Raw genomic sequence first — 22,942 nt, 5'->3', positions numbered from 1 at the left:
CCAAGGTAGTCACGGCCTTCCACATTGGGCAATCCATCACCTTGCCCACCTTCTTTCCGCCTCAGCATCCCTCGAGAGAGTAAGAGAGGCTCCACCATCTGGACCCAAAACGTGCGCTCTCATTCTATCTGGATCGCACACGCCAGTTCCGGGTGGATGACCAACTCTTTGTTGGTTACGTGGGCGCTAAGAAGGGGAAAGCGGTGCACAAGCGGACCATCTCGCGGTGGATCATCTTGTGTATCCAGGCATGTTACTCCTTGGCTAAGAAGGAACCCCCTGTTGGGCTGAGGGCTCATTCCACTCAGGCCACAGCGACTACGACTGCCTTGGGCCGAGGAGTGCCCTTTAGGTCCTCGGAAGCTTGTTTCCGGTCCAGGGAGGACATGGCTTGGCAGTTCGGGCTGGACTGTCCCCATGAGGCACAGGGTCAGACTGATTTGCATATAGCCATGTCTGAACTGGGGTGGCAGAGTGGGCTAAAGAACGGTGATGGATTAAACCCAGATCTTTTAACTGGGTGTGAGTGTTTGATTGATTCAGATGCTCCGTCCATCACCACCCCCTTTTGTACCGCTTTAGGCTGCCATAAGTGTGGCAGGATATGCTCAGACGTGAGTCCCTTGCTCACTTTGCCACTGGATTCAAGCAAGCCATGCTGAAGACGGCTGGAATGCCAGAAACCGGTCCTCGGAAGCTTGTTTCCGGTCCAGGGAGGACATGGCTTGGCAGTTCGGGCTGGACTGTTCCCATGAGGCACAGGGTCAGACTGATTTGCAAATAGCCATGTCTGAACTGGGGTGGTAGAGTGGGCTAAAGAACGGTGATGGATTAAACCCAGATCTTTTGACTGGGTGTGAGTGTTTGATTGATTCAGATGCTCCGTCCATCACCACCCCCTTTTGTACCGCTTTTAGGAGCTGGAGAGGAGCAGTGGCTCTAGAGTGTCTAGATGGGTCAGGGAAGGGCTGAATAGACCTGGGCTGCATTTAGAGTAGGGAGAGGAGATTTCCTTTCAACTGAATAGGCCTGGTCAGCCTCTGACAATGCAGTTTCCACCTCCTGCCAGGAAGCTACACCAGGGAGGACAGAACTGGTTCTGGCTGGGCACAGACACTCTCTGCCTGAGAGGACAAAGTATTTTGGGCTATAAAAAGTGGGGCCTAAATCCATGAACTTTCTAACTCTTTTGAAACCAAGAGGATTGCCAAGAAAAAGAGCTGGAGAAGCTGTGAGGAGGGACTACCACTTTGCTGTGTGCTTTGCCATGTTGGCCTGCAGTGGCTGCTTCTGTCTTGGGCAGTGAAAGGACTCGACTTGACTTTCTACAGTTTCTTTTTGTGAGTTTCTCCAAGGGCTTGAGGTAGAGCTTGCGCCCTGTTCCTGAAGTCTCAGGAACAGCAAAGACTTCAAGTTCTCCTGCCATCAGTACTGGAGACTGTGTGTTTTATGCTGCAATAGAAGAAAAGCAACCCGCCACTGCTGACGCCGTGTCCTGAGGCACTGAACAGAGCACCTTTACAAAGCTGCACCCCTGGTCTCACCGATGCCACCACAGAGCCGCTGCCTGCACCGAGACCTGTGGGCACCACACTCTGCACAGCTTCACGCCGTCGCCTTTATATCCCCGATGACACCGCTCCATGCCGACATCGACGCCACTGCTTGCATCGTGGTTCGAGGGCACTGCTTGTAAATTACATGACGCATCAACCAGCAATACAACGAGCACCGCATCACTTTGCAGCACAGCCCTGGTCTCACTGATGCCGCTGGACAACTGTCACTGAGCCGCTGCCTGCACGTGACCTGAGGGCACCGCACGCCGCACAGCTGCACTTCGCACCGCAGCAGCCGACGCCTGTGCTCCTGACTTCAACCGCGAGGAGTTCAATCTGCAACGCGTGTGACTTCAAGGGCTCGACGGCTCCTACACCGACCTCCGGATCCAACGCCTGCAGACGCAGTCCTTTCGGAGCTCAACGAGAGGTCGCCTTTGTCCTGCATTTCTAAATCTCCTGGACAATCCCTCGAGGAACTGCCTAAAAAGCCTGCTGGACCATAAGCATGGAGTGTAGGATGACCTTCCGAAATGGGAAATATACATTTATGGAAGCGTGAGCTAAACTTGTTTGCGCAAGGTGTAGAAGGTAAGGCAAAATCTCTTCTGAGGAAGACTAGATAAGATGCACTTTAGCAGTTCTACACCAAATGCCGAATCTTTTCCACTTCAAGCAGTAGGTTTTGTTGGTACTGTCTGCTCTTGCCCTGGCTAGTATGTCTCTGCATTCTGCAGGAATTGCTAACTGTTGAAATTATTGAGACTCAGGAGCCAGGCTGATAATCTGAGAGAACTGGGATCTGGATGCCGTACTAGTCCCAGGCTCATTGTCAGCAGTGACAGAATCGGTCCGAGGTGTATCTTAGGCTGCACAGAAAGGAGGAAAAGTTAGGTGTACCAATGTTGGCACGGCCATGGTGGACCTATAAGTATGATCTTGCAGGGTTCTGCTTTCAACTTCCTTAGTACTTTTGGAAGTAGAGAAATCGGAGAAAAAAACATAGGCAAATATGCCAGACCATGCAATTGAAAACATATTCCCACCATGACCCCTGATGGGGATGCCAACTTGCATAGAACCAGTATTTGGTGTTGTGGGGAGCAGGGGCGGCTCTAGGCTCATGGTGGCCCAGGGAGCGTTGGTAGGGGGCCCCAGAAGAGGGGGTCCAGGCGGAGCGCGGAGGCCAGTGAAGAGGGGGGGTTAGGGTGTTTGGAAGTGGAACAGAGCCGGAGGCGGCCTAATCCCTGCCAGGGGCCGCCACGCAAATATGTATCCATCCTCAGAGGATTATTATATTAAGGATATATATTGGCGTGGTGGCCCCTGGGGGCCACCACGCCAATATATGCAGAATCCAATGTTGATGGGCTAGGTCTCGTCGACGAGGAGCCATCAATAATCAGAGATTGCCATGGTAGTGCTGTCGACGATGGAAGTGGAGCTGCCGTAGGCGATGGTGCCGTAGATGAAAGGTTTGTCTGTGAAAGATTTGCTGCAGAAGAGAGGTTTGCCGTTGACAAGAGGCTTGCTGTTGACTCGGGAATTTCCGTTGACGATGGTTTTGAGGTAATATTTACCGTTAATAAGAATGGAGCCAAACTTGAAGAAGACGATGTCATCCATGAGGAGAATGCTGCTGTAAACACTGTAATGGTGGCAATGGTAGGAGCTGTCAGCGCTGCTGAGACCGCAGTAGATCTATGTAGTAATCAGGTCCCACACAAAGATGATGTAAAGATGTTTATTTGAAGATATGCAGATAAGATGGTAAAAACCCCACCAGGAGCATCCAGCATGATGCTCAGCCCAATGTCAACTGAAGACCTCAGCCCACAGAATCCCAACATTCTCTTGCGCATCATAGCTGCAGCATTCTACAAGCTGGACTAGTAGTGGAGAAAGCATGTATAACACATAAACAAGATGCAAGAATACTACAATCTACATAGGACATAAGAGGATATTATTGTCAATGGCGATGTTGTTGACGAGCCACCCATCAACGGAGTAGAATAAAGTTCCTTTAATGTGTGTTTTACCTTAGGTGGGGGTGTAGGGGGCTCTGAGGCTTTTTTCTGAAGGGATTATAAGGAAGAACTAGTCATCTTCTTGTCTTGCTGCAGCTTGTGAGACAACTTGGAAGGAGCTCCAAGTCCATTGGATCCCTCAGATGTCATGACGAACTATGTAGATATTTCATAGAAAGACAAATCCGCAACCTCCAGGGTGTAGATAAAAAGCTATTTATCCGATGAGTAATATCAGTGGGCACAAACATCAGTCGTGTCACATCCTAGGCATGGGAACTGTAGTCGTCCACGTTAAAAGGGATTGTTGCACTTTAGACTAACGATCTGCAAGCACGTATGTGCACTCTGCTAGGGAGCAACACGTCCAATATCATGAATAGTGCCTGCCAGGAGAATTGTACATTAGTCTCCAGTGCAGGTGAAAATCCAGAGTTTGCTAGAAACTATGACATTAGGACCACAGGTTAACTGCTTTATGACCAGAACGCAAACAAAGAAGAACAAGACTTACTTTGGTAGTGCTTGTTTCTATTGGATTCCTAGCCTTATTACATTTCCCCATTCACCCGAGAGAATCCAGAAAACGTCTCCAAGCAATCACTCTCCATCGAAGCTTTATTGTGCTAATGCTTGCAAACATATGAAAGGACAAATGTGCAAAGACTATTAGCATTGTGTCACTGGATAGCCCGCTGCTCGGCACAGTAAGCTTGAGGAATAAACAAGCAGGGCAATCATAGGTGGCAGGAAGAGACAGGTTGCAGAGACAAGGCACAAATAGTCTGTGCATGGCTGTATTTAAATACGTTAGCACATTAAAGGCCGAGAAATTGGTTCTGCCTAAAGTTGTTTGTATACTTTCAAAGTGAATGATACACCAAGACATGGATCCTGTGGTCGCTGTGTCGAGGCTGGCTGTTTTGAGGATGAAAAGGGTTTGTGAAAGGAAGTTTTACATGCTTTCTGGCGTTTTGCTTTAAGCAAAAAAATAAAATGTAAAAAACAGAAATGTTTTTGCTTACAGTTCTAGGCTGCCCGGAGAACCTTCGATTGTAGTCATTGGCATCCCGCAGAACTTGAACTGCTTCGGGCTCATTATTTCCATCACCAAATAGCGGGAACAACAATGTTACCTGTGTACATCAAATAAATATTATATTAATTGACGTTACAGGTATTAGAAAACAAACATCGAATATTAAAAGCATTTCGCGTTAATTGTTTTAGGGTACAGGTTTGCCTTGTATCACAGCTCACAAGGACACAACTAATATCAACATATTATTCTGACGAGATGTTGACGAGCATGGCTTGGAAGCCTGCGTTGTGGGTGCATAATCGGGGCGCCAACAGATATGTCCAGCTTGAGCCACAGGAATGCTCCTCGCAATTCAGAGGTTTGCAGCACCTGGGCCCTGGTATTATGCCATCGAGCACACTGGTCACGCAGCGAGAGGTAGTACTGAGGTACAGGAATGTAGAGGCCAGCGCCCACAGATCAGCAGGCTATAGCAACACAGCGAAAGCATGCAGAAGGCCTGTGTGGCGGGCCACAAAAAATAAAAGCGTTTGAGTGGCAATAGGTGATGGAAGCTCCCAGTCTCACTCAAGATGAAATCATCTGCAGTGTAAAGAGTGTCCATAACTCTGCCAGAGGCCGCAGGCATACTTGGGGTTAGAATTTTTGAAAGACAGGGGACCCCTACATGTACTAAGTTTGCTAGTCGTAGGGAACAATAGACAACTGGGGAAAAGGAGAGCTTGGGGTTAGATAAACAGCATTCCATCAACTATGTGTTGTATCGAAGGGGCCCACACTTTCGACCATTAACAAATGCATTTGAAAGCAAATCTGTACCTTCCTACAACTGAATGATCCATCTGCAATTGCCTCCCGGGAAACCAAATCACAAGCTGGACTCTCCTGCCTTCAACATTGGTTATTTTTGAATCAGTATGATCGCCTTTGTTTCTTACGAAAAACATGTACAGTGTTTGTGGGAGTGCAAAATGCTTCATGCCTTCTTTTAAGAGTGACTCTGTACCCCTACATACGACATTCTGTCTGCCTGAGTTTGACCTGAAAACACGATCAAAATGAAAGCATGCCTTGTGGATACCACGTTCAACTGCACTCCTTTATCAATCATCCCTGCAGTACCAGGACAGAAGAAGGTCAATGCTCAACGAACCAGCATTCGTGTTTGGTGAGAAGACTGGGCAGTATGGCCATGTCTGAACTGGGGTGGTGTGGAGTGCAAAAAAACGATGGATTTAGGCCCAGATCTGTACTGAGGTGAATGTATGACATTGTTCTGCATTCTGCCCATCAACTGTTATTTTTGCATTTGTCACTCCGAGTACTACCCATAGTAAGTAAGTAATTTTATTTAGCATAGTTACTTAAAACCATTGCAATACAAAAACAGAGTAAAAGAAGATTTTTTTTTAAACTACATGCTTGATAAAACCAGTAAAACACAATCACAGTTCCTCGATTCATTTAGGCACATAATTTCATCCTCTTAGATTAGTCTTTTAAAATTTTTATTCAGTTTTGTTTTGTAAAATATTGTTGCTTTCTCGGTATCCTCATTTTTCTCTTTAAATTAGCCATGACGATGGGTGCGGTTATGTTTTGTCAAACTATATCGAAACCTTTAGAGATTAGTTTTCGGCATCTTCTTTTCCACTACCTTAATACATCTCACAAAACTACAGATCAGCTGGGAGTCCTGGGATGCAAAACAGGCAAGAACTGCATTCCTTCGTGTGCGTATCCCTCCTCGATTGAAGTGATGTTTCAGCAGATATTTCCGTTCATCCAGCAGTTTCTCGCAGGAACATAGCAAGTGCAGCATGTCCTCTTGCGCTAGGCCGCATAACCGACAGAGGGAGCCTGCTTTGACTTTTAGCCAGCGTGGAAAGTTTTGAGTGCAGGGTAGCAAGCCCAACCTATACTTTAAGAAACACATTTTAACGGGTTTGGCATAACCCACACCGAAGTAGCTCTGTGGTGCTTTTGTTGAGTAAGAGTTCAAGGTCATCCAGCCGTGCGTTGTTTTTGAAAGGGCTGCCTTATCTTGAACCCACGATAGTTGTTTCATGGATTTCTTGACCAGATTTTTAAATGTTGTATGATTTTCTGGGGTGTCCCAAAGATGCTTTAATCCCGTATTTGCCAGGCTGCTCGTAAGGTACTTGGCTGCTGGTGAGGATGGATGTTGCTCTAGCTCCGTCCATAGGTGCTCGTTTACAGTTCCTTGTTTGGATTTCCTCACTTTGTCCCAGGCTGAAATATAGGCCCCCTGTCTTGCCAGGAGCTGTTGTTGGATACCGAACTCTAGCCTGATTTGTGCTGGTGGGGTTCGCTTGGGCAGGCTAAAAATGATTCTGTAGGGGGCGTGGCTAGCAGCCGATGATGGCGGCAGCAAACTAGAGAGGCTCCCGGAGTAAGGCGGCTTTCCGCATCAATCCGCATGCCTATCCGCACAAAAACGAACCCAGACGAGGTGTCCAGGGTCCGGTGACCGAACGGCACTTGGAGGAGAACTTTGGGAGCATCGGTGCCCCGAGAACGGGAGGAGACGGTGACCTCTGGGTGCGGCCTGGTGGCGTGAATACAGCCGCGGCGACTGGTTTGGGAGCTGCCCGGGCGGAAGTGGAGCCTCGTCGGTGCTGTTAACCGGAAGTGCCCGCACCGAGTACGAACCCCGCGATAAGGCGAAGGCAGTCTGAAGCTCCTTAAAGATCACATAAGGGCGGGACATTTTGCTCCAAAGGCAAGACTTTACTATGAAAAGACGGCGCTGCTAATTGCCACTGAAGCCTGAACGCCGAGTGCGTAGTCGCCGCCATTTTCTATCACATCTGACGCAGTGGGCACGAACCTTCTTGTTTGTAGGGCGAGGCGTCCTGTATCATACTTTTGGAACCAGATCTTGAGCGCTCACCACGATTGGAGTACAGAGTGCGGACCCGGCCGTGGATGACCACACGACTGCGAATATTAGACGCTGTTGCAGCTCGGACGGCCCGGCAATCCGCTCACCACGGGCACGCCCGTTATAAGGGACCGCCACAGGCTGAGAGTACAGGAGTGGTAACATGGCGGGCAAAGGGTCCAGAAATACCTCCACCCAGGCTAAGCTTGATAAATTTGCCTATGAGAAACAATCACTCTCCCAAAGGGAACAGCGCAAATCCCTGGGCAAAGGCTCTGAAGGTGACGGACCGAAGAAGGCCACTTTGGAGGACGTATTGAACGCCTTGGCCCAAGTACAGGCAACGGTGGGAGCAACCGCAACGGAAGTAACTTTGATACGTGCAGACCTCCAGAAGATGAGCGAAAGGGTGAAGCAAGTGGAGGTAGTCGCTAAATCTTTGGTGGAGGACGTCTCAGACTTGCAGGTGGAAATGGAGAAACTGCAGGCCGACAATAAGCTGCTCAAGGAGAAACTGGACGACCATGAAGGGCGCTCCCGCCGAAACAACGTCCGCATTTTGGGTGTCCCGGAGTCTGAAACCACGGGAGCTATGGATTTATATGTGGAAGATTTGATCAAGAACAAGCTAGCCCCAAAGGGTCTCTCGAACTTCTTCACTGTGGAACGGGCCCACAGAGTGCCAGGAGGAACACCAAAACCAGGTGCCTCACCGCGCCCGATCCTGGCGAGACTTTTTAACTTTAGGGATCGCGACACCATCCTCCAGGCAGCTAGAGTGGCACCAGCCATTCAAATTCAAAACTCGCGCATATCCTTTTTCCCGGATTACACGGCGGAGGTAACACGTAGGAGAAGAACTTTTTTGGAAGTAAAAAAGACACTGCATGAGCAGGAATTACCATACTCCATGTTGTTTCCGGCTCGACTACGAGTGGTCGCCGATAAGAAAGTCTGGTTTTTTGACTCCCCTGAGGCTGCAAGAGACTGGCTCGAAGGCTGGCGCACAGTAGAACGCAAGTCCGACAGAATGCATCACAGACATCGAAACGATAGTCGGACCGGCTCACAAACTTCAGATAGAAGAGGCGCAAGCAAATCACCAACACCGGATCTATCTGCAGCAGCCGGGGGGTTATACCATGGCCAGCCCATGCATGACTTGAACACTGACTCCCTGATTGTATGCACACACAGGTCGTTATTGGACGCCGGCCTGGATACTCCGAAGGGTGCAGGGAAGCCGCCTGCCCGGGGAGACACTCTCCCCCAACGTGCAAGTACTCTGTTTTTGGGATGGGTTAAGCGCTCTGCTAAGTTGGGGGGGGGGGCGGGCAGTTGAAGGTCCGTTAAGCAGGGAGGCAGGGAGGGAATGGGTGGGGGGGGGGGGTGGTTGGTTTTTGGTTGGAAATTCACTATGTTGGTCAGGAATGGGTACTTGCTGTATATGTGCTAGAGCTGGTAGGATAGGCCTACATGTACGATTGGTCCTTCTAAAATCGTTTGTATGTGTCTACATGATTGGGAATGGCGGCTGAGCAACTAAGTCGCGTGGGGAACGCTGAGTCTCAAACGGGTGGTTCCTCCCTTAGAATACTCTCGTGGAACGTGAGGGGGCTGGGGGATAAGGTGAAGCGCGGCCTGGTATTGAATGCAATAAAGAGGCAAAAACCCCAATTGGCACTTTTGCAGGAGACACACTTGACGGGGGGCCACTAAGGCCTTAGATAGGAGAGGGTACAAGATGGTGGTACATTCGGAATTCACATCGGGCTCTCGGGGAACTGGTATTTTGCTTAAAAAATCCTCACAATTCATTCCACTGGGCACAAAAACAGATGGTCAGGGGTGCTTTGCAGCCTTACAGGGGCAATGGGAAGGTCGCCCCCTAACTGTGGTGTCGGTGTACATCCCGCCGTCCCTTCATTCAATAATGCTTCCAGCTCTCCGCGACTTTTTGTTGTCTCTCCCTGAAAGTGATGTCATTGTGGGAGGGGATTTTAATGCAGTGGTAGATTCACAGCTGGACAGATTCCCTATAACAGCTTCGTCAGGGGGGACCTCCCGGTTTCAGCGATACCTAACAGCAATGGGACTGATGGACATTTGGCGTCACGTACATCCCCAAGACAGGCAGTACACGTTTCACTCCACAGTCCACAACAGTCTCTCCAGAATAGATTATTTCCTGGCATTGGGGGGAGGTTTACAACACGTAGATTCTGCAGACATACACCCAAGAGGCATTTCAGACCACTCCCCGATCACCCTAACAGTCTCCACCCAGGAAAGATCTCGCCACCGTATATACCCCATTCAAGCGTCATACCTCAAAATCCCGAAAATCAGGAAAGCCCTCCAAAAGGCTACAACACAGTATTTCGAGGAAAATGTGGATACTGTGGCCTCTTCCGAGGTGCTCTGGGAAGCCTACAAGACTTTGTTGAGGGGGTAAGCTATAAGCTCTATCGCGGCCCACAAAAAGGAACATACAGCTGAACAAGCTCAGCTTGAACTGACACTACGCAGCTTGACAACCTTACACGAGGCTAACACCACAGTAGACACGGCACATACTCCTACACTGCATCAGCAATTATATACAGAACATGTTCGCCAAATGGTGAAGGGACACATTACCGATACACAAAATCGGATATACGATGTTGGTGATAAGGCGGGAAAGATGTTGGCCTGGCTTGACAAGAGGGGGGGTAGTTCCAGAGGGATTCAGCGAGTGAGAGATAGCAATGGCGTATCACAAACAGGCCCTGAACAGATAGTGGAGGCATTGGCGACACATTTTGAACAGGTGTATACTCCGGAGAGGGTAGTGACCGCTGACATGGCGCGGGAAGCGCTGAATAGAATGGAATTTCCAGTACTACAGCCAGAGGCAATAGCAGACCTGGATGTGGCCATAACCAGCGATGAAATACAGCTGGCCATACGAGCGCTCAAGCCTGGCAAAGCTCTCGGACCGAACGGCATTCCAGTGGAATGGTATCAGTCCCAATCCGAGGAACTCAGTCCACACTTGCTCAACATGTATGAGGAGTGTCGAGATAGAGGTGAGCTTCCGCTTGATCAGAGGACGGCCACTATAGTGGCGATACCTAAACCAGGGAAGCCACAAGATGACTGCGCTTCATATCGCCCCATCTCCCTGCTTAACGCAGAAGGTAAAATCCTGGCTAAACTCTTGGCTACCCGATTGATGGCACATCTGCCTGATCTTATCCATCCAGATCAATCCGGATTTATGCCCCACAGGAACACAGCACTAAATCTCCGCAGGGTGCATGGGGTATTGGCGAGGGCGGATTTGATCCACGAACACGCAGTTATATTGGCCCTGGATGCCAAAATGGCTTTTGATTTAGTGGAATGGGGCTATCTTTTTGAGGTTCTGTCATGTATGGGCTTCGGCTCGAAATTCATATCGTGGATTAGACTGTTATATACAAAACCGATGGCACACGTAGTGGCAATGGCCACATCTCTAGTACATTTTCGCTGGGGAGGGGTACCCGACAGGGCTGCCCCCTATCACCTCTGCTTTTTTGCGCTTTCCCTAGAGCCACTGGCTAATTTAATAAGGCAAACGCCCTTACTTAAGGGAATACACTGGAAGGAGGGTTGGGAAGATCGACTGTCCCTTTATGCGGACGACATGCTGGTGTACTTAAGTGACCCCGAACATGGTGTACCGGCTCTCTTGAATCTATGTGACGTTCACGGTGAAATTTCAGGTTACACGATTAATTGGAACAAGTCAGAGCTATACGTTCTGCAAGGCCAGATCCCAGCGCTCGGCTCCGATTGCCCCCTAATACTGGCTGGATCTTCTTTCAAGTATTTGGGTATTCATGTCACACGGGATCCATTGGAATATACGCAATTGAATCTAGCGCCACCATTGGAACGGCTCAAACAAGACGTCAAGTTCTGGGCAGGGTTACCATTAACAATGCTGGGAAAAGCAGCGCTATATAAAATGATGTCTTTGCCACGTTTTATATATATACTGGAAAACACGCCTTTTCCGGTGGCGCCTGGATACTTTAAGAAGGTGGCGGCAGTTGTCTCAGGTCTACTTTGGGGCAATCGCCCGGCACGCATAGCACAAGCCAAGCTACACAGGGGTTGGTACGATGGCGGAATTGCGTTGCCGAATCTTCACCTGTATTATTGGGCGGCACATTTTAAGCCCATTAACCAATGGATACATGCCTCACAGACTGACCCAGCGTTCCAAGCGTATAGGGCACAACTGGGCGCCAACAACATGCTGGCCCCGCTTTACGACCAACGTAAAGTGAGAATATTGACGGGGTCTACCAAACTTACTGTGTCGATATGGCAGGCGGCACTGGCCGCACTGGGCTGGAAGGGGAAGATCACCAAGCTCACCCCATTGTGGGACACCCGTGCCTTGGGACATCTGAGATACAGTAGGGGTTTCTCTCACTGGGATTCCATCGGGATATCCACTGTGGGCGACATGTGGGAACGGGGTGAAGTCATTTCATTCGACTGACTGAAGGAACTATATGAACTGGGACCACACGAAACGTACCGTTACGTTCAGATACGCCATGCATTGCTTGCAGCCATTCCCTCCGGGTCGGTTCTGCCAGAATCATCTCCACTGGAAGATCGTCTTCTAACTGATTTTATGTTGGAAAGAGCGACATCACTCACTTACCGTAAACTCCTGAATAATTTGCCTGACCCGTTGGCCCCTCTGAAAGATAGGTGGGAAGGGGAAGTGGACGCCCTAGACGAACATGAGTGGAACGAGGCGCTGGCGTCCCCTAGGGAGGTGGGCATCCCAGCTAGACTGCGACTTGTACAGCTTAAGGTCCTCCACAGAGTATATTACACGAGAACACTCTTACATCGCATCCAGAGAATACAACATCCCTTCTGTCTTCGTGGCTGTGGGGAGAAGGGGTCCTTTTTCATCACACTTTGGGACTGCCCACGCATAAAACAATACTGGAGACAAATACTACGCACTGTGTCGCAGACTCTGGAGACCTCCCTTCTCCCAGAACCGAGGCTTTGTCTTTAAATGTGTGGGGACCAACTGACCTGTCCAGATGCGGCCAACTCTGGGTCACGTTGGGTATGATAGTGGCTAAGAGAGATATTGCCCAGCGCTGGGGGGCGGCAGAACTACCAACGAAGTCGCAGTGGTGTATGAATATGGATAGGATGATGGTGACAGAGAGGGCGGTCTACTTGAGCCGCGCATGCCCTAGAAAGTGGAATAAGATATGGTCCCAATGGAACGTGTACCGCGGTGAAATTTGTGACCCTCTGCCGGAGGCCGATCAGTTGGAGTCGGACGATGAGGGGGGGACAGGTTGAGGGGTGGAGGTAGAGTAGGGATGTTATACAATTGCACGTAGATGTAGGGATGTATCCACCTCTCATTTTGACCTGAACTCCTGACAACGCATAGTAGCACGTAATGTCGTGGGATCTATCATATGGCTAAACTGCACTACTAATTCCAGATGACCGCAATGTGATTTCCTGATTGTTGTTTTTGTTATTTTCATAAAAAGTAAAAAAAAAAAACCTTATTTGAATTGCAACACTATATTGATTATGTACCTTTCAACTGACCGTATGATACACCTTTTGATCTTAGCAGCACGAATGTAACATGGTCCTACTAAAATATATGACTTTCAATGCTCAGTTATTAGCAGCCGGCCCTTTGGGTTGTAGGCAAACTGCTGTGTAAATCTGTGAAGGTACAATAAAGGTTTTTGGGGAAAAAAAAAATGATTCTGTAGGCAGCTATAATTGTATTGTCAAGGATCTTAGCGTCTCTGCCTCTGAGTACCTCGCTCCCGTAGGTAATTGTTGGCAGAAGTTTGGCACGGATTACTTGTGCCAGAGGAAAAAGAGATAGTTTGCTGTTTAATGTTTTTAAAGAGATTGCCAAAGCGAGCCCTTTTCCTCTGATGCTCGTTCTCTGGGCGGTAAACTGCCCGCTGTTATCAATCTTTACTCCTAAATATTTGTACATTGGCGTGTCTTCAATTCGTATGTTGTTCCAAAACCTTAATATAGATTTTCTTTTGTTCTTACTGATGGTCATCGACTGAGTTTTCTCCAGATTTATTGTCAGTTCGTTTGCTTTTGAGTAGCTGTGTGTTGCATTCACAAGATGTTGAAGCCCTACCTTTGTGTGGCTTATTAAGACTATATCGTCTGCATATAGAAGACAGGGTAGTTGGAGCCCTCCTAATTTAGGAGCGTGGAAATTGCAGCTGTTTAGGATCGATACAAGGTCGCCTAAGAACAGGTTGAAGAGAGTGGGGGACAGGACGCCGCCTTGTTTGAGGCCCTTGTTGGTCTGTATACGCCTTGACAGAACTGATCCGTCCCCCACCTTTATCTGTACCCAGGTCTCTGTATGAAGGCTGATCAGCAGATCGAGCAGAGGTCTCGATATCCCCAAGCCATTCAGTTTTGACCATAAAATATTCCGATTTATGTCATCAAAGGCGGCCTTATAGTCTATGAAACAAACATCGATGGGCATTTTGTTTGATTCTGCCTTATCTATGAGCATACCCATAGTTAAAATATTGGTCATTGTGCCTACTGATTTGGCAAAACCTGTCTGGCTGACCGGAATTAGGGATTTCTCTGTGGCCCATGCCAACACCACCTCCAGGAGTATACCTGCAAAATACTTTGCCTCATTATCAATTAAGGCCACCAATCGATAGTTTTGAGGGGAAGCCTTGTCTCCTGCCTTAAGAATTGGAGAAATGATAGAGCCATTCCAGGAGCCTGGCAGGATGTTGTAATGTCTTATCTCCAGAAAAAGGGGTTCGAGAGCTGCTGCCCAGCCTTTCGCATCTTGCTTGTAGAGGATTGGGGGGATTCCATTTGGTCCTGGAGCTCCCTGACTTCTTCCTTTCTTAATTTGGCGCTGGATAGTGTTTTGTAAGTTCGGCAAATCATCATTTAAAATCGATTTCTGACCATCTTGGATGCTAATGTGCATTTGGGGTGATTGTACTTTGAATTTTTTACAAGTATCCATCTCACAGTCCAATATTAACGCCTGGTTGTTTCCAATGGCCTGATTAAAGTGGGTTTCAAGATAGCTTACCCATGTTTCTTCTGTGATATTGGATGAAACCCCATTATGCATAGGTCATATGAAGGAGTTTATGGTTTTCCAGAACCATGCCCCATCGTTCCATTTGGTATCAGAGTGAAGTCTTGCCCACAAAGTATCCTCCATGGATTTATTAGCTTCCCATTTTAGTTTTTTCAAGGTTACTTTTAGTTTCCGTAGGTGGTCATGCTTCACTATATCCATGGGTTTCTGCTGAAGTTCTCTCATCGTGCGGTAGATTGATGTTTTTGTGCCTCTAATTTTTAATTCATACTCGAGTAAATTTTCTCGAACTGTCGTAGCTTCATTTTACGTGTGGCTTGGGTTTTGTAGCGTAGATAGACATGGTTTTTGTAAATTGTTCCCATTTGACAGTTTCGCTTGATCCAGTTTCTATTAGGGTTTCATCAGTTGCTGCCGAGTATTTAATTCTTTTTAAATTAACGGTATGGACCGACTCTTTCGGTTCGTTTGATAGCTCAAATTTGGGCTTCACGGTTTCGGGAGTGATTTCTTGAGGGCAATGATCGCTATCTGTGCTTTTACCTATCCGAAAAGAGGTTGTGTGTTGAAATAATGGTAGTGAAATGAAAGTGTAGTCTAATATGCTACTTGCTCTTGTTGAGTGAAATGTTGAGGCCGAAGGGTTGTCTCCGGCAAACCTTCCATTTAGAGCCCTGATGTTAAAATGTTCCAATTCTTCTGAGGTCTGATTGCCTAGTTTTGTTTGGATATTTGCGACTTCCCTTGTGGTGGGATGTCCCAAATTGAGTTTTGAGTTAGGATCTCGTCTTCTTGCGAGATGCCCATGAGGTTGAGATTGAAGTCCCCAGTGAGTATGACGTTTGTTGTAGGTCTTTCCCTTATTCACTCCTCCATGTAGTTGCATAGGTCTTTGACTGCCTTTGTTTTCTTTCTGGGGTGAACATAGGCGTTGATCAGAGTAAAGTCGGTATCAGCATTACCTGTTTTTAGTTGCGCCAAAGGAAAGTTTACTGCCAGCGAGGCTGTAGTAGATGGTCCAACTTCTTTTACAGTGAGGGTGCTTGTGGCTGATACATATGTTACTAGGCCGCCTTGTAGATGCCCGTATTTGGCTGTCCTTTTTGCACCGGTAAAGAAGCGTAAGTATCCCTGGAGATGCGGGGGATCTGCAAGCCATGCCTCTTGTAGTGCCACTACGTTGAAAGTTCTAATGTAGTCCATAAACTCTGAGTCAGATATTTTAGAGGCTAGGCCGTTGATGTTCCACGAACATATACGTAATAGGTCATGATTGCACTCACTTGACTTTGGGCCGGTTTGTCATTTGTTGTTGTTTATTGTTCTGGCTATCCATCTTAAGTCTGACAATCCAGTTGGTAATGTTTTTTCATGTCCGATCCGTCGAGTGATGCCGGTGTGTTGGTCATTGCTTGTTCCACCTGGCCCTCCCGCTCCTCTGAGAATAGAAGTTCTGGGGCTTTTTGCGATGACCTGGTTGTGAGAAGTTGGCCTGATATATAATGTTCACTATTCTAGTGAGCACTTTGTATCAGTCCAAACAACCCTTATGGTGATTGGTTGTAAGTCAACCTTATAGACCAGCTATCCTAGTAGCGTGGATACGAGCAGTCTTCGGGCTAAACTCTAGAGGGCGTGTTAAGCCAGATGTTATACCATCACATATACCCCTTGAACACCAAGTGAAAGGACACCACACAAGTGTTATGAAAATAAACAGTGTATTTATTTAGATCACAACAGCCCTGTACTCTTTATGAGGACAGGGTACTAAGCACACAACAAAACTCTTACGAAAATACTTTAAGTTGCACAATTTACACAAATGCCCGAGGGGCACGAAAAACCATATACTACAAAAGTGGAATGCGAAATTACTAGCAGGTAAGCACTGTACTAATAGGCTTTGGAATCGCTAGGACTGGACTACTGAACCTTCAGATTACTAGCAGGAGGCCTAGGGGACTCGGGTGCAGAGTGTGCACTCTCACGCGGGATGCGGGACAAAGTCTATGGATGCTAGAAATTGCAAAGTTAGTGTTATCGGACGAATCCGACTAGTTAGGCTGAAAACGAAAAAGGATTTGGACCCTTGGATAGTGAGGCTATGCTGGGGCACCGAAATGCCGAAGTTACCTAGCCCAGGAGCTGCGACTGCATAGGTCTGGAAAGACGTCGGGAATCCTCGTTGCAGTCTATGGAGCCTGAAAGAAGAAGTTGCTGGCAGGCGACCAGTGAAGAGATTCGGATGGATCCAAGCCTGGATCGAAGATGGAAGACACCTGTAAGCAGAGGGGACCAAGTTCTGAATCACTAGCCAGTGATTAGATGGGCACCAGGATGGCACCGGATGGAGTCACCTCGACCAGGTGAGTAGGCGACGCTGGGCTCTGCAGTCTCACGGACCAGGAGGCGTTGTGGGCGACCAGGATGGAGGTGCGAGCTGTCCCACGATGGTTGCTGCTGTCGACGTCGCTGGACCCAGGATTGGGGCAACAAGTCTTGGCAAATTCAAGCCCACGCGGTGGACTTAAAATGGCGTCTGGAGTGGACCAGGAGGGTCCGGGGTGCTCCTCTTTTGGAGGGGAGCAAGGGCCAGTCTGGAGAAACCAGACCAGCGGTGTTGATGTCGTCGGTCGTCGTCGGGAAGGCCACAAGCCAGCGGGCTAGTAGCCAGACAACGCGGTGAGCAGCAAAAAGCAGAAGGGCCCCACACAGATCTGGTGGATGCTGGAGGGCTGAACTTCGGTGCTGGAGCTGCTCAGGGTGGGGGCTTCTCGGACCCCAAAGCACTCACTCGAGGATCCCTCGGCGGTCGTGCTGGGCAAGAGTCGTGCAGTCTTGAAGATGGCCGGTCCCTCGAGGTCTCGTCGCACCCACGGATCTCAGCTGAGCTGACGATGTGGGTAGAGGTCAGAGGTGCCAGGGAAGGCGGGTCTCGTCGTGCTGGTCAGTCGGATTCCGGAGGAAGGACGTGCAGCAAACCGCAGTGTTCTTGGATGGTGCCTGCGGGTGCAGGGTGACTACTCCTTAGTCACAAGGGAGAAATCTTGAGAAGAAGTCGAGAGTTCCTTTCGTAGAAAGTAGTTTCAGGATTCAAAGATGATCTAATTTGGAAGGGGGCCCGCTCCTATCTTTATACTAGGAAAAAGGGCTGGCACGCGACTAGGTCCTGCCCATGGGTGGGACCAGGAAGGGGGGTGGTTACACCCCTCTCCCATGCCGGACTTTCCCCAGCTCAGGGGCTGGTGTGCCCCTGGAACTGGTTCTAGCCGGCAGATGCATAGTGAGCACCGGGGTGCCACTTGCAGTCACCTTCCTCTAAAGCCCTGCCTACCCAGGATACACAAAACCCTGTCTGGGATGGTGCTAGCACCGCCCCTGACAGGAAACCCTTTGTCCAAGCTCCCCTCGCTGGAAGGACTCCCAGCTGCAGGGGGTCAGACTTGTGTCTGTGGTGGCAGCATCCATTTTGTGATGCTGAGGCTCGAGTTAACTTTAACCGGGGTTCACAGTTACATACATGTCGTGTCCCTCTAGAAGGGTGGAATGCTAACCCCGTCGCCAGAATTGGCGAGGGGTTAGTATTCCAATTCGTATGACACCTTACTCGACATGTTTTGATAAAGCGATACCAAAGATAGCATATAACCGCGAGGATTATAATGCACTTAAGAGTATATGGTATGCGTTATCATGGAACAGCTATTAGGGCTTGGTTCCGCAAGCTGCAAACGGGCTCAGCTCATGCCAGAGCACCATCTCACACGATTCCAAGCACTCTGCCTTCAGGATTGTCAAGGCCTACCATAGGAGTGACTGATAGGAATCTGTGTGTCCATTTTAGGGTTAGATATAGGTATACTATATCTAAAGCAAAGGGTGATTACACCACCTTGCCCCAGCTGTTGTGCAGCCAGTTGAGTCAGATTTAGATGGCCAGCCAGGGGTGGCATAATACATGCTGCAGCCCCTGGTAGGCCCTGGGTACACCTATGCCCTGAGTTACAGGGTCTGATAAGGTGGCCCAGTACCAATTGGTAAATGCACCTAAGGTACACGTGTCAATTTAGTGAGAGAACAGCAAGGCTAGCAAGGCTGTGAATTGAATTTGAATTTGAAGGGTTTTGTATAGCGCTCGTACACCTGGCGGTTTCTTGGCGCTCACTGGTAACAGCTACTCAATCGGTCGGAAGAGGGGGGGACGGTAAAAAGGATCAGGATGGGAAGGCTTGGGTAAAGAGAAAAGTCTTGAGATCTCTGCGGAAAAGGGGGTATTGAGTGCAGGATCTGAGGGACAGTGGGAGAGAGTTCCAAAAAGCTGGGCCCGTGGTAGCGAATTTGGAACCACCTCATTTCTTCCGTTTGAAACGGGGAACCACGAGAAGGTGGTGGGAGGAGGATCGGAGGTCTCGTGATGGAGTATAGGGTTGAATAGCTGAGTTGATGAAGGAGGGGGCGGATCCTGTCCTGGCTTTAAAGATAGTGCAGCCGAGCTTGAATAAGACGCGCTGCCGGACAGGGAGCCAATGGAGGGAAATAAGAAGAGGGGTAACATGGTGTGATTTGGAAAGGTTAAAAACCAGCCGAGCTGCCTGGTTTTGAACCAGCTGGAGGCGCCTCATGAGGTAGTCAGGCATGCCATGGTAGAGGACATTGCCATAATCTAGGCGAGATGTCACCATGGCCAGTAGAATTAGTTTGAGCGCGTCTGGGGCAAAAAATCGTGAGACTCTGCGGATAGTTCTGAGTGAGAGAAAGGCTGATGACACCACGACAGAGACTTGGGAGTGTAAGGAAAGTTGGTTATTGATTTTGAAACCAAGGGTTTTGACAGAGGATACAGGAGTGGGTGGGGGACCTAGTGATGGGGGCCAGAAGGAGGGGGACCAGGGACTGGAGCAACCACCTGTCAACACCAACTCCGTCTTATCGGGGTTGAGTTTCAGGTGGTTGAAATTCATCCAGTCCTGGATAAAGGTCATGATGGACTGAACCTTGGACATGGACTCTGGGGCAGAGGAAAGGTGAAAGATGAGCTGGAGATCATCTGCATAGTTGTACACAGAGACCTCCAGCTGCTGTAAAGCAAAAATAAGGGGGGCGATGTAGAGATTAAATAAAAGGGGGGATAGTGAGGAACCCTGGGGTACACCACACTGGATGGGTAACGATTCCGCAGAGAACTCTCCCAGACGAACCGCCTGAGTCCGACCGCTCAAGAAGGAGGACAGCCATAGTAGGGCTGTTCCTCGGATTCCCGCCGCCTCGACCCGTGAAAGTAAGATGGTATGGTCCACGGTGTCGAATGCGGCGGAAAGGTCTAAGAGGATCAGGGCCTGATGTTGATCGGTGTCCATTCCTTGTCGGAGGTTATCCAGGACTGATGTTATGACGGACTCAGTTGAGTGGGCTGGGCGGAAGCCAGCCTGTCTTGGGGCCAAGGCCCCATGACTTTCCACGAAGTCACTCAGTGTTTTGACCACGTGTCGTTCCAATACCTTTGCCAAGAAAGGCAAGAGGGAGATTGGACGAAAGTTAGCAGGGTCGGAAGGGTCTGCTCCAGGTTTTTTGAGGATTGGTACGATCACTGCCGATTTAAGTGCTGGGGTAACGACGCCCTGAGCCAGTGAGCTATTGAGGAGCGCTAAAGGTGGTGAGGGGCAGAAGGTGTAGATCTGCTTTAAGATGTAAGCAGGGCAAGGGCCCAGCGGGGAGCCGGACTTGACCAACGGAAGAATTGAGAGAAATGAGTCGGTCGATAGGGGGGGGATTGAGTCCAGATTAGCGGTGGCTGGAGGACGTCGGTGTTCAGTGAAGATCGGGGATGGGGGGGGAATTTTAATTTTAATTTTCCTGATTTTATCTAAGAAGAAGTGATTAAGGGAGTCACATAGTGATTGAGAGGGTGATGGTTTGAGTGAAGCTCTGTCGGAAAAGGCGAGATCTTGGATGATAGAAAAGATTTCTCTCGGCCTGTTCTCCGCTAGTTGGATTTTAGAGGAGAAATAGTTTTTCTTTGTGTCTAATATGGCTTTCTTGTACTGAGTGAGGAGTTCAGTATACCTGGTTTTAGCAATGGGGCAGTAGTTTCGTCTCCATTGTCGTTCGGCTTGGCGGAGAACGAGTTTTAGGTTCTTTAGATCGTCTGAGAACCAGCGGTTTGCGTCTTTAGAGCGCTTGGTTGCGATGCGTTTTAGAGGGGCGACAGTGTCGCACCCGGCTCGTAGCCAGTCGGTGATGGCGTCTACCTGGCCAGAAGAGGGTAGCGCAGTCAGGTCGGGGCTGGAAGAGGAGAGGAGGGTCGATAATGCTTCGATGTCGACACGATTCCATGAGCGCGCCCAGACATTCCTCGCAGGAGTGGGCTTGGCTGGTGGGACGGGGGCTAGGGATAGGGTGATCAGTGAGTGATCCGACCATGGACATGGGGAGATTGAAAGAGAACTGATCGGGCAGTCGCGTTGCCAGATTTGGTCTAGGATATGACCCAACCTGTGCGTGGGAGTATTGACGACTGATGTAAAGTTGAGCGACTGAAGAGAGTCTGAGAATTCCTTAGACGTGGCGCATTCCGCAGGGTCGGAGGGCCAGAAATTAAAATCTCCCAGTACAATGATGGAAGAATGGTTAACAACCAAAGTCGCCATTAGGTCTTGAAAACAGGGGAGGAACGTTTGAGGGGAAGACGGGGGTCGGTACACAAGGACACAAGTCAGAGGGGGAGAAAAGGAAAGGGATCGAACCACTAAACAGTCTGAGGTACTCATGGAGGGGGAGGCCAGGGGGTGGAAAGTGAGCTCCTTACGTGCGATAAGGGCTACCCCTCCGCCAGGCCTGGCCGAGGGGCGGTCGGCTCGAATGGCATAATAGGTGGGGGGGAGTATCGCCAGCAGGGAGGGAAGAGAACTGTCTGAGAACCAGGTCTCAGTGAGAAATAATAAATCCGGTTGATGGGATTCCAGTAGAGTGAAAAGATCAAGCTGGTGTTTTACTGCTGATCGTGTGTTTAGGTACATAGCCGTTATTGCTGGAGGGGGGAGGACGTCCTGAGGCGGGCTCGAGGAAGTGGTCTTTAGGGGCGTGGACGGGATGTTAGGGTGGACTGACTCGTGTACAGTTAGTAGTCCCAGGTCAGAAATACGAGCTAAGGCAGCGGCAGGTAGAGTCCACCTACCTTGCTGAGCAATGAGTTGCGAATGGGAGTATTGAATGCGGGGAGCAGGGTATGTGGCCTCGGTCGGTCGCGGACGGGCGCAGACGGGCTTTCCTTAGGCGCGCCCGCTGCGCTCGTCCGCTGCGCTTCCTGTAGAGGCACATACTTATAGGATAGTAAGTAGATGGGCGGTGGGCGTGGCCTCCGAAGGGGGCGTGGCCTGTCAGTCGGCCGTGGCGCTGGCAATCGCTTTGCGCGCCAATTTTACAACAGCGGAGGGTCCGCTTCTGTGTAGCATAGGCTTGGGGTAAGAATGCAGGTATTTAAAAGCACAGAATTTACACAATAAACAGGCTGTGGGTCTGATTAGCAGGCCCACAGCCAGAGAAGTCGTAAACCAGTGAAGCAAAAAGCAAAATCTGGGGTGATCATAGGATTGCAGACCCTACTCTCCTACACTCAGTACTGCCCAAACGATGTAAAGCCATAACTTGGATGTCACATGTGGCCTGACAAAATGTTAACAGATTCAATAACTCGGAATGGGGAGATGGCTGATTAAGACCTCAGAAAGCTGAAAGAAAGGATGAGGAGGTCTGAATATCTGGGACAAGGCCCTGAACTCACTATACTAGCCCACAGATAGGTTCTCATCATGATTATGCATATTTGGCCACAACAATGCTATTAATGTACGAAGGACGGAATGATAAGATAGTTGAATGCCCAGCGCTAAAGGCCACTCTGGAGGACGTATACATGATTCACAATTCATGATGATTCATATGAAAGGTTAAGTCGATGCTATTAAAAGAGGATAATGTCTCTGAATCTGTGTGAAGTTCTGGTTGCTATTTGTTAAAGAGGAAACAGAGACCTCGATTTTTATCAATCTTCGTCACTGCTGTGAAGGAAGTGTTGAAATACAGAGCTCCTCGGGTTCGTTTCACAGACTCAAAGCTTTGACGCAAAATAGTTTTTACAGACTGAATTATGGCGCATTCACTGATAACGTTGATGTGGGAAATCTAATTAGCCACCCCCAGATATCGTGTGTAAAAAACAAAGTGATACATTCAACATTTGGCTTTGGC

At 49.0% G+C, this 22,942-nt stretch overlaps 1 protein-coding gene across 3 annotated transcripts in view; it reads right to left on the bottom strand.

Annotated features, from left to right (window-relative positions):
* LOC147663549 (E3 ubiquitin-protein ligase RNF170-like) overlaps window positions 1-22,942 on the bottom strand; it is a 275,354-nt gene that overhangs the window by 23,894 nt on the left and 228,518 nt on the right. For all 3 annotated transcript variants that reach the window (XR_015305298.1, XR_015305297.1, XM_086950370.1), the window contains exon 6: window positions 4,615-4,725. Coding sequence is in view for 1 of the 3 variants with exons in the window: in XM_086950370.1 (XP_086806496.1) it covers window positions 4,615-4,725 (111 nt within the window). In the remaining 2 variants the exon portion in view is untranslated. The remainder of the gene's footprint in view (window positions 1-4,614; window positions 4,726-22,942) is intronic.

This window comes from Lissotriton vulgaris, unplaced genomic scaffold (genome assembly GCF_964263255.1).
Source record: "Lissotriton vulgaris unplaced genomic scaffold, aLisVul1.2 SCAFFOLD_1632, whole genome shotgun sequence".
In the NCBI taxonomy this organism is placed as follows: domain Eukaryota; kingdom Metazoa; phylum Chordata; class Amphibia; order Caudata; family Salamandridae; genus Lissotriton; species Lissotriton vulgaris.
This window is presented reverse-complemented; position numbering and strand designations above follow the sequence as displayed.